Source organism: Crocuta crocuta, unplaced genomic scaffold (genome assembly GCF_008692635.1).
Source record: "Crocuta crocuta isolate KB4526 unplaced genomic scaffold, BGI_CrCroc_1.0 scaffold1079, whole genome shotgun sequence".
Taxonomy (NCBI): Eukaryota; Metazoa; Chordata; class Mammalia; order Carnivora; family Hyaenidae; genus Crocuta; species Crocuta crocuta.
In genome coordinates this window covers 958,323-970,231 of record NW_027529995.1, presented here as the reverse complement: position 1 = coordinate 970,231, position 11,909 = coordinate 958,323, and the positions used below count along the sequence as shown (strand labels likewise).

The window sequence follows — 11,909 nt, the reverse complement described above, 5'->3', positions numbered from 1 at the left end:
CAGCATTTTTCTCATATTTGCATCTAGATTGAGGCCAAGTAGATCTTTTCTCATCTTGGGGATGCCAAATGAGCCAATCTAATGGGTCGGGCCAAATCCGGCCACTTGCCTCCCAGCACCCACAAACATAGATGTAGGGCAAGAGCCATAGCAGCACAGGGGAGACCTCTAGTGAGACCCCACTCACACCCAAAACCCTAAGCAGGCAGGCAAAAGACCTAGTGTGTGAGCAGCAGCACATCCATATCCCCAGCCACCCACACCTGTGTGCTCATATGCCACCACACACACACACACACACACACACACACGTGGACACCGCAGACAAGTACTGTGCCTCAAGCCCTGCCCTCCTACCCCACTCTTGCCTGGAACTGGACATCCAGCACTAACAGTCATGTCTGTATGGGCAAAGACAGACACAGGGCAGATCTAGAGGTTGCCAGAGGAGCAACAGGGCACAGGCACTGCCATGTGGGGACATTCCCTAGACTAATAACCCCCACCCAAGACAGTGGGAACTCCATGCCTATACAGAAGGAAGCGGTGCCCTACATCACAGAGTACAAACTCCCCTCTTCCCTAAGGCTCCCTGGCTTCCAGAGCCTGGCTCACATTGTTCACTTCGCCTTGTCCCCAGGTCATGAACGATCTGCAAGCTGGACTGTCCAGAGTCCAAGTAGGAAAGGGAGGCTCTTCCCAGGGGGAGAGCATGCCAGCCTTGACCCAGAGCCCCTCACACCTTCAGAGAGGAGGGTATAGCAGGGGTGGATGAGGGGGCCACCAGGAGCAGCCCCAGGCCTCGCTGTTCTCTATGGCTTTTTATTCCTATGTGATTCTACTGCTCATTCATATAGGGATTGGAGCCGTGGCGCACGGCGGGGGCGGCCAGCGGAGGGCTCAGCTCCTGAACAAGGGGGCCGAAAGAGAAGTAGCTGCTAGCCTAACCAAGGGGACCTTTCCTCTGCTGCTCTCCCCACCCCCACTGACCTCTTCCCTGCCCAGCTGTAACAGAACGGGCAGGTGGCTGCTGGATCCGAGCAGTACTCCTACCCACCATCTCAGCGCTGGAGACCACCACTGCAAGGCTGGCACTGGGAAGTGGACTATGTCCCAGAGGAGCAGCTAAAGGAACTGGGATGTTCAGCCTGGGAAAATGGGCCTGACACAGGAAACAAGGTCCAGAATCCCATGTGGCTGAGAGTAGCCCATGGATAAACAAAGGGCATATCAACCAAAGATGAGGTCTGTGCCTAAGGGCTGTCCAAATACAGAAGGGAAGGACAGCCTTAGTAGGTACTAAGCGTTGACCCAGCAAGGCACATAGCAGAGGCTGGAGATCGTGACAGGGATGCCACAGGGGAGTCACAGTTGGATAGGTGGCCAGTTGCTCCTGGACCCCATGTCTGCAGTCCTTAGACATGTCTTTCCTGGGGTGTCTGCTTGCCACCATCGAGTGTGTCAGAAGCCAGGCTCAACAATCCTAGGCTCCTGTTTAAGTGAAACAAGTGCTGAGTGTACCTTGCAGAGAGGGGTGTGGCAAACTCCTATAGGGTTTTACTGCCGGGGCTGCAGCCTGACCCCACTCCCCTTCCCAGCAGCTCTGTGTGAATCTTCACTTGAGGGAAAACACATGGAGAACCCATAGTGTGGTTCTTTTTATTTGCAGTCCTTCTTGCTTCACCCCACAGAAAAGACACTCAAGAGCTCAGCAGAGGGGCTGTTGGGGTCGGGGGAGAAGACTGGGAATAGCAAACTGGCCAAGGGGCTCATCCTGGTCCTCAGAGGTACATGCTGTCTGTCATGGCAGAAAGTAGGGAGAAGAGAACCCCCATCTGCCAGTCTGGTTGGAGGAATGAACACAGAGCAGAGGCCATGGGTGTGAGGCATAAGGGCCAACCAGGCAGCTAGGGCCAAGGAAAGAAGGGGCCCTAAGGCCTGCTGAGGCCTTGGAGAACAACCCTGGTTGGCTCCAGGATGCTGCCCTGTAGGCCTCCTATGTACTCCTAAAACACGACCTACACCATCACCACGGCCTCAGGAACAGAAGGTGGACGTCCATGACATTGGTGCCAGTCAGCCCTGTGTGCAGCAGGTGCGCCCCACCATGAAAGCAACGGAAGAAGGTATGTGAGTCATTGTGAGATAGGAAGGTGGCCACGTCCAGGCCCTCAGCAGCAGCCTGGCTGGCCAGCTCAGGCATGACCCAGGCCCCGGCTGCCTCTGTGGGCCCATCCTGCCCATCGGTGCCACCACTCAAAAACAGCACATCTACAGGACCCAGTGGCCGTTGTCCCAGCTCAACTCCAACACGCAGGGCCAGTTCCTGGTTCCGGCCACCCTTTCCTGAGCCCTGCAATTGCACTGTGGGCTCACCACCAGCCAGCAGGCAAACAGGGCCCCCAGCTCCCACCACAGCCTCCAAAGCCTCCTTCAGCTGCAGGTCTGGGAGCTGGAGCTCAGCTGCCAGCTCCCAGAGTTGTTCGTCCTCCTCCGCAGAGGCTCCAGCCCCAGCCGGAGTGAGGTGGGCTCCAGCCACCTGGGCAAGCAACCCGTAGAACCGGGCTATACTTTTCACATCACCCTGTATGGCTGCACTCAGCACCGCGGCCCGGTATCCCAGCACCTCAGCCTGCCGCTGGGCCTCGGCCAGTGCCAGTGCGTTGGAGCCAATAATCACATTGAGCACGTGGCCACAGGTGTGTGGCCCATGAGGGTCAGAGTCAGCTCGAGCCAGCACAGTCTTCACGGAACGTGGTAGGGCAGCACGAAGGCCGTAGCGATTGAGGATGTGCAGGCAATCTTGCACGTTGTGGACGCTGGCCACAGTGGGGCCGCTGGCAATCACCTCCACAGGGTCCCCCACCACGTCTGACAGAATCAGGCTCACCACCTGGGGTGGGGTCGCAGAAGCAAGGCTCAGTCCCTCCCAGCCCTCACGACACAGCCATAGAGGACAAACCGCCACACACCCCCTGCCATGTATCCACACACCCTCACGCTGTCCAGTGTGTTTTCTCACCCACTTCTAACCCCTCTCAAGGGGGTTTGCAGAACATGTGGCCATTTGGACCCCCAATCCTCTCTGATATCCCTCTCAGCTAGCCCTATGGACTCCCACACCAGGCCCCTGCCAATCTGTATGCTGTTCTAGGCTTTCATCTCCCTGGAGCATGTGGGCCAGGCTCCTCCAGCCCAGGGCTCCCTGGGGTAGAAACAACCCATGTACCTGGGCAGGGTAGGCAGCCTGAGCCAGCCCCCCACCCTTGAGCTGGGACAAGGCCTTCCGGATTGTGTTCAGCTCCTGGATGTTGGCTCCGCGGGCCGCCAGCAATTTGGTGAGTGTCTGCTTTTCCTCCAGTGTGACTGGTGGGATAGGGGCCGGCAGCAAGGCTGAGCCCCCACCTGCAGAGACAGTGAAGAAGTCAGGCAGATGGCACAGAACTGCAAAGGAACCCCCCACTTAGGGCAGCAGGCAGGCAGTGCCCATTTTAGGGAAGGGGATGCTAGAGAGGTGGGGTTAGGGTGCCCCCATGTGGACATGCAGTGACCGTGTGTACAGTCCCCACACGCTGGGCCCCTGAGGCTGTGCCCTGCCTCAGAGTAGCCTAGGTCCCAGCAGGCACTGGAAGAACTATTCCTTAAGAGCTTGGAATAGGGGGCAGACCAGGAGGAGATGGGGAGACCAAGGAGGGGCTCCGTGGGGGCTAGAGACCTGGGCTCTAGCCCCAGATCACACTGACACAGACAGCAGCAACAGCAGGGACATTTCGCCTGCAACACCCTGAGTCAGATGTTCCCTGCATGCCCTCTCATGGTCACCCAACAAGGTCAGTCAGGGGAGGACCCCCTTGGCTCCAGGGAGGCCAGATACAATGCCCAGGGCCACCCGGGAGTCAGCCATCCAGGTTCTTTACTGCCTCCCTTGCTGTGACCCCGAGGGCTCAGACCAACCATCTCTCACAGACCTGGTATTTGGAATACCACCACCACCATCCCCCAAACTGTCCCACATGAACCAATCTGGCACCCACACCTGAGATGAGCACAAGCAGTAGGTCATCAGCCGTAAGGCTTTCAGCCAGCTGCCGGATGGCCAGTGCGGCCCGGAGTGCATCACGGTCTGGGAGGTTGTCCTCTGCGCCCTCAAATACCTGGACCCGGCTGTGTGGCTTCAGCAGCATTTCCCTGAAGAGATAGAGAACAGATAGGAAGAGATGGGGAGGGCTTCTCTCCTTCCATCTGATTTCCCAGCTGTACAGGTGAAGGATACCAACTGGCACCCATCCTGGAGCCAGTCCAGACCCAGAAGGAAAGGGATGCTGGTGAGAGAGGGAGGCCCGATGCAGCCTGAGTCTGGGCCTAGCTTCCCTGCCCGATGGACAGTGGGCAGCAGCCCCCCAAGGCTCCTTACTGCTTGCCAGCATGCTCCATGGCAGCACGGATCCCCTTGGGAACGCTGATCACACCCTGCACGAGATGCTGGCGCAGTAGTTCCTCCGCTGCAGCTGCCATGCCCAGCACAGCCTTGCCAAAGCCCACCAGGTAGAGGTTTTGCCGCAGCTGAAAGCTCCGGTCCCGTACCTTCATCTGCCCACCGCCAGGATCCAAGGACAGTGCCCGGTGAAGCATGGGGCCTGGAAGCACGGCACCCACAGCGCTCTCAAACAGCTGCTGTGCCTGCTCTGCGAGGGCCATGCCACTGGCCAGCCGGACCACCGCGCCCCCCGAGAGGAGTGGGCGCAAGGGGGCTCGGGCCAAGCGGGGCAGGACCTGCAGGACTGCAGCCATGCCCCACTGCTCTCAGTACCACCTGGCACCCATGGCTGCCTAGGGGGAAGAAAGCACTAGTAAGGTCGCTGCAAGACCAGAATCAGGCCCCCTCCCCCCAGCCACCTCTCTAAGGGCTTGGGGCTGCTGGGCCCCACAGTGGCTGCTGCAATAGGCCATCTGTCGTCCAAGACTATCTGAGGCCCTCAGCTGCCTGATCTAACTCTAGTTCTTGGAGCCCAAGCCTGCCACCTACCATGTCCTTCTCTTCTGCAGGCTACACTCTGGCCCTCTGGACACTCTGCCTCGAGTCCAAAGGTCCTGTTAGGTGAGCCCTCCCCTAGGCCAACTGCTTTGGCTGAGAGTTAATCATTCACAGAGGGAGCAATTCCTCTCATTGGGCTCCTGCACCACCCCTTTTCCACCCCCTGCACTTCTGAGCCCTCATTCAGGGGCAACACCCCTTTCTGGCACTCCTTCCTTGCCTCTTTGCCACTTCTGTTGCCACGAGGCTGCTGGCTGTCCCACCAACTGACCCTGAGCCCGATGACCTGCATGCAGCCTGCTCTGTTTCATTAGCTCGTGGATCTGGGCGGGGGAGCCTGGGAAGGCTAGGTCTGTGTGGGGAGGCTGTAGGCTCACAGGAGCACTGGCAGGCAGACCCAGAGCACATCCTCAGGACACAGCCTAAGGGATCCCAGTGCTCAAGGCCAGTCCAGCAAAAGGTTTGGGTTCAAGTGTGAAATGGCAGCAAAGACTGGCTCATGGTGGAACCTCAGATAAGTCCCTAGATACCACACTAAGGCCATATACCTTGGGAGTCATGCTGCAGGACAGAAAAGGACACCCTTCCACCTACTTGGCTAGCCAGATTCGCCCCTGCCAAGAACATGCCTTTCGCTCTGACAAGTCTTGGGTCACACCATCCACAGGAGTGAGAGCCGAGTGTCTGGAGCAGGAAAGGCCAGGCTTCCAGAGCTGAGGCCAAATAGTCATTTTCCCCAATGGTCAAGGTAAAGGCTACAGAAGCCTTGGGGTGAAGGTCAGGAGGCTGTAAAGGAATTCAGAGACAATAAAGCCTCCAAAGAGCTCGTCTCTAAGAAAGGCATCTGCTTTAACAATGCCCACCATAAATGCTGCCAGCTGACTGCAGCAGCAAGTATGCACAGAGCAGGGGAAGGAAGCTAGGAATCAGGCTTCAGCTCTACCAAAGACTCAGTTCCTTTTCTCTCACTGGGCCTCACATACAAAATGAGAGGTGAGATGAGAAGATTAACACTCTGCCCTCAACATCCTTGGTCTCTCTGAAGCTGCCCACTGTTAACACAGAAAATCTGAGCCCTACTTTATCCCACACTCAAAAACCTAACAATGTGTAGCCCTCAGCCACTTAGACAGCATGGTTCTCAGCTTTTCCATAAGACCAATGCTGCCTGACTCCAGCATGAAAGGGAACACAGAGAGTGCTGCCATAGGGACTCCGGAAAATGGGCTCAACTTTTGCCAGGAAGCCCCTGGGGCTGGCCCATTAGGCTAGGAACTAAAAGCAGCTTCGAATGTAGCAATAGCTTGACAGCCTGTATGAACTTTGTACCTCTTTCCCAGATGCACCCAGGCCTAGAGGATTCCAGCCTTGCCACAGTACACCAGAGCTCAGGGGAGGAATGGGAGAGGGGTGTTCAAAGCAAAGGTGACCAGTTAAAATATAAGATGTATTTGAATTTCAAATAAACTAGGAATTTTTATTTTTTTATTATTTTGAGAAAGAGAGAAAAAAAGAAAGAATGAGCAGGGGAGGGGCAGAGGCAGAGACAGAGAGAGACAGAGACAAAGAGAGAATCACAAGCAGGCTCTGCACTATCAGCACGGAGCCTGACCACGGGCTCGATCTCACCAACCTGAGATCATGACCTGAGCTGAAATCAAGAGTCCGACGCTTAACTGACAGAGCCACCCAGGGGCCCCTCAACAAGGAACTTTTAAAATATTAATTATGTTCCATACAATATTTGAGGCATTACCTACACTAAAAAATTGTTACCTATCTGAAATTCAATTTTAACTGGACGTTCTGTTTTTTATCTGCTAACCAGCTACTCTTTACTCAGACATCCTCTCTCTTGAAACTCCCAAGTACTCCAGAGAGAAACCCGGAAACACCGAGAAGACCCTCCTTGACTCCTCCTCGACACCAAGTGGGGCTGGCGCCACTTCCGGCCTTTTCCTGCCCGCACATGCTCCGGAAGTAACGTCATCCTGAGGCCGGAGCCTCAGACCTTTCCGAGGGAACTTCGCTGCCGCGTGATGCCTGGTAGTGACCCGAGAAATAAATGCCTGCCACCACCTGGACCTGCCACTGCTCCGCCCAAGGACGGCTTCTGTGGGACCTCACACAGTCGACTTACCGTCCCAATGCTCTGGGTGGCGGCTTCCGGTGCCAGAGACCGGAAGTACTCGCGGGTGGGCGGAGCGGAATCAGGAAGTGTGGGGTGAGAGGGGCGGAGTTGGGGTGCTGACGGGCTCAAGCTGCTGTGGGAAGGGGTGTGGAATTAGAGCGAGTAGGACTCTGGCGTTTCCCCCGCTCTGATTTTTGGGAGGCTTGGGTGGAGCGAGTAGGACTCTGGCGTTTCCCCCGCTCTGATTTTTGGGAGGCTTGGGTGGAGTCACTATCAGGCTTTATTGCTTTCATCTCTGCAATGGGGGCAATAATCTCTGAGTCACCAGTTGCTTTAAACGTCCCTTCCTTTATCCCGTAGGATCCCATCAGTCAGCAAATACATTTCTTGCTCCTGTTAGGTGCCCGGCACTGTACTGCGCAGAGGGACTGAAAATTACAACTTGCCCACAATTCTCCCCTCCTGGAGCCAGATTAAATAATCTCGGCTCCTCCCCACCTCTATAATCCCACAACAACTCTTTGTGTTCTCCCCTCTCCTTGGCCAACCAAGTAACAGCTCAGACTCAATTGCGTGATCCTTGAGCGCACAAACTGCGTGTAAACACGAGTGACCCTGGACCTCCCTTACTCTCTCCACTCTCAACTTGTATCCATCCTTGAGCCTGACTTGATGCCTTCCCACATTCAAAAGACATGTCCTGATCAGACTCCAAAGACACAAAAGAGTACTTTTTTTTAACTGATACTTTCTTGGGGAGATTGGGGGGGGGAGTTACATCACAAATCACACATCAGACTTTCTAAAAATCTTAAAACATATTTCCCCCCTACCAGTTCCCTTTTGCAGCTGCCACATCTTTCCGTAAGTCTCCAAACCATGCTCTGCTCTCATGAACTTCTCATACCCACTTCCCAGCTGTCTCCCTGGGTTTTTCATTCCCTTTATAATAGAGGAACTTTTATTCCCTATCACCCTCTCCCAAACTTCCCACTCCGTCATCAAAACAAAGGCACGTTCAGGAGAATCTGCCTTCCTTAGATGTGTGGGGAGATTGTCAATGCGTAAAATTTCAGTTTTTCCTTGCTGGTAGTAAGCAATCTTTGTTCAGCATGCATTTATTCATTCCTCCATCATTCACCAGACATTCCCTAACCTTCTATGTATGTCAAATACTATAACTACTGGGATGAGTAAAAAATAGTACTTTGAGTTGAGAAGTTTACTCTGCTTTCATAATAGCAGTCCCCCGCTACTGGAGGGAATGTATATTTGAGTGCCTCTCTCATTATTTACTGCCAGAGACTCATGAACAGATACCATTTACTATGCCAATGCTGTTCTGTCAGACTGTAAGTAGGAGACTAATTATACCCATTTTTTAAATCCCCCTCCCACCCCACTACTCACAAGATGTATTTAACAGCAAGGTTTAAATGCCCACTGGACTCTGAGTTCTTGGAAGGTCTTGGTCTAACTTATGTTTGCATCTCTACTGCCTTGCATAGGACCAGGCACTAATAAAAGCTGGAATTTGGTGGGGTTTTTTCCTCCCACCCCCACTTTCTTTCTTTCTTTACTATTTTTTTAACAAATTAACAAGAGAACAGTGAAGTACTCAGCTGCAAAGTGCTGCAGACCCAAAGTAGGAAGATAAAGATTGCTGTTAGTAAGCAAAAGAAACAGTGGAGAGAAGAAGTAGGGGTCTTCATGAAGCAGTGGGATTTAGGTCTAAGAAAACAATTAGGCTCATCAGAATGCATACACATACCTTGATAGTAGGTATGAATATGCCTATAGTCTTTTTAAGTGCCCTTTGACAATAAGTATCGATGTCAAAAATGAGGGGGTGCCTGGGTGCCTCAGTCAGTTAAGTGTCCGGCTTAGGCTCAGGTCATGATCTCATGGCTCGTGGGTTTGAGCCCCACATTGGGCTCTGTGCTAACAGCTCAGACAGAGCCTGGAGCCTGCTTTGGATTCTATGTCTCCCTCTCCTTCTGCCTCTCCCCCACTTGTACTCTGTCTCTCTCTCAGAAATAAACATTAAAAAAATGTTCTTAGTTTTAAAAATGTGATAGGCAACTTCAGTACAAGGAAGTAACTGGCTGTGTAGATAAAGATGATGTAGGGAAGGAAAAAGATTTTGTCCTCTATTCTCTTAGGTTCAGTGGCTGAGGCCCTACAAACTAAACTGACAGAAGACAGATTAACAGAAAGGAAAAGTTTATTTCATATGTATATGGGAGGGGCCTCACAGAAATGAAGTAAAAACCCCAAAGAGGCCATTAGGCCTGAGAGCTTACATATATACCAGTTTAAACAAAAGGGAATAAATTTGAAAGATGTGACAAGACAAAAGGGGTTCAGGCTTCTGACGGTAATAAATTGTGGGAAACTGTACACATATATATAGGACATATATATATGAGATATATATGGGATATATACATGTGGGAAATATATATGTGAGATATATATGTGTATATATGTGTGTGTGTATATATATATATATATATGGAACTAATGGAAGATAAGGATTGCTGTTAGTAAGATTTGTTTGTACAGGTTCACCTTGGCCTTGGTTCTCCCTCTCCTGGTAAAGGGAGGACTCTTTCTCATGGGAAATTTACATCCTACTTTTACATAGGAAGGAGGAGGGCAGGGAGCCTTTTCTGCATCTGTCCTGATATTTCTTCAACTCAAAGTAATCCTTATGCCAAAGTGGCATATTTTGGGGTGGCATATTCTGATCCCCTTTAAATAGACATAAGATATTCAGCCCAGAGTTGTTATGAGTATAAAGCAATCTAAATATCCATTGAGAAGAGAATTTAAACAAGTTATAGTACTTCCAAACAGATATTTAAAATGGTATTCTAGTAAGGCTTACATATGTGTTTCTTTTTGCAAAGCTATTTTATGTTTGAAAAGATAATTTAAGGTATGCCTGACTGGCTCAGTTGATACAGTGAGTGACTTTTGTGATGTCCATAGAGAATGTGACTTTTGATCTCAAAAGTTGTGAGTTCAAGCCCCACATTAGGCATAGGGCTAACTTTAAAAAAAAGAAGAGAAAAGGAAAACAACCATATAAGTCAAACATATAAGCCTTCTGCATTATTCAAGCAAGGTGAAGGAAAGAAGGCATATTCTGGGGTACATTACTCATACCCTATTGAGGGAGGGTTTACTGAATTTATTCATCAGATTAAATTTCAATTAAAAAAATGTTTTAAGTTTATTTATCTTGAGAGAGAGGGAGGGAGAGAGAGAATCCCAAACAGGTTCCGTGCCGTCTGTACAAAGCCCAATGTGGGACTTGAACTCAAGAACTGTGAGATCATGACCTGAGCCAATGTCAAGAGTCAGATGATTAACCAACTGAACCACCCAGGCACCCCGGATTAAACTTTAATTTAAATGTTCCCTTTTAAAGTTTTCTTTTAATGTTTATTTTTGAGAGAGAGAGGGAGAGAGAGAGAGAGAGAGAGAGAGAGAGAAACAGAACATGAGCAGGGGAGGAGCAGAGAGAGAGGGGGAGAAACAGAATTTGAAGCAGGCTCCAGGCTCTGAGCTGTCAGCACAGAGCCTGATGCAGGGCTCAGACTCACTAACTGTGAAATCAAGACCTGAGCCAAAGTTAGACACTTAACCAACTGAGCCACCAGATGGCTCTAAAATGTTCCCATTTAGAGCAAAGGAGAAGGTTTTTCCTGGGTGATGTTCGGTCATCAGTGACCAGGGGAAGATGGCAATAATGGTACCCATCTTCACTAACAGTGTTGAATCGCAGGAATTCAACATGGGTGAAGCACTTGGTCCCTATAACTCTGAAATTCGCACCCCCCCACCCCACTTCCCTCACACAAGCTCAAAGAGGTCATCAGGGTAGTGAGTGGTAACATTTGTGAGAACAGTGCTCAGTCTTGGGCTTTCTGACTTGGAACTTTGCTGTAAATAAGCCCTGCTTGTTGAAGAAGCTGATCACACATGATTGCAGCCATTTGAGGTTTCTGATGCCTACGGAGGTTTGGAGTGTTAGTGCACGTTGCCAGCAGAGCCAGCAGCCATTCCCCTAAAGTACCTGTCCCTCTATTGACATTCACCCTGTTGTCCTCCAAACTCAAACTATGGTGGTGTGTACTAGTGCCATTTACCACCGAAGTCCAGTTCTCTCCCCTTCTAGCACTTCCTGGCCCTCTTGTGATTAAGAAGAGTCATTTGACTAGTAATGGCCAATGAGTAGCAAGTAGAAGGGGTGTGGCTCAGTTAACTGACCAGGTGAGACCTTCCTGAGTGACAGGTGGGAAGAGCCATCCTGCCAACCCACAAAGGACACGAATTGAAAGTAGAAAATAAACCTTTGATGTTTAAAGCTACTAAGATGTTGGGGCACCTGGGTGGCTCAGTCGGTTAACCATCCAACATTGGCTTAGGTCATGATCTCACATGGGCTTGAGCCCTGCATCAGGCTCTGTCCTGACAGAGTGAGGCCTGCTTCGGATTCTGTGTCTCCCTCTCTCTCTGTCGCCCCCCCCGCCCCATGCTTTGTCTCTCTCTGTCTCTAAAAAATAAAAAAAAAATTTTTTTTTTAATTTTAAAAAGCTACTAAGATGTGGGGGGTTGTGTTATTGCATCATAACCTGGCCTCTGCTGGCTGATATGCACACTTTATCCTGTTGCAAATTAGTTTCAGTAATCAAAACCTGCATCTGCATCTTAGAATCCTGATCTACTCTTGAT

General features: G+C 51.2%; 1 protein-coding gene across 1 annotated transcript; it reads right to left on the bottom strand.

Moving 5' to 3' along the window:
* Positions 1-1,645: 1,645 nt before the first annotated feature.
* On the bottom strand, positions 1,646-7,211 carry GLYCTK (glycerate kinase). The gene is made up of 5 exons (XM_077763417.1): positions 7,176-7,211; positions 4,415-4,830; positions 4,037-4,188; positions 3,230-3,405; positions 1,646-2,893 (listed from the first exon to the last, which is right to left on the bottom strand). The coding sequence occupies exons 2-5, from the start codon at positions 4,789-4,791 to the stop codon at positions 2,027-2,029; spliced, it is 1,572 nt and encodes a 523-aa protein (XP_077619543.1). The 5' UTR covers positions 4,792-4,830; positions 7,176-7,211; the 3' UTR covers positions 1,646-2,026.
* Between the last annotated feature and the right edge of the window lie 4,698 nt (positions 7,212-11,909).

Excerpts from the sequence above, each read along its gene's own strand:
- GLYCTK (XM_077763417.1), bottom strand. The coding sequence starts at position 4,791 with ATGGCTGCAGTCCTGCAGGTCCTGCCCCGCTTGGCCCGAGCCCCCTTG. Across the intron at positions 4,189-4,414 it reads ATGGAGCATGCTGGCAAGCA|GGAAATGCTGCTGAAGCCAC; the intron begins GTAAGGAGCCTT and ends CTATCTCTTCAG. Across the intron at positions 3,406-4,036 it reads ACTGCTTGTGCTCATCTCAG|GTGGGGGCTCAGCCTTGCTG; the intron begins GTGTGGGTGCCA and ends CTGTCTCTGCAG.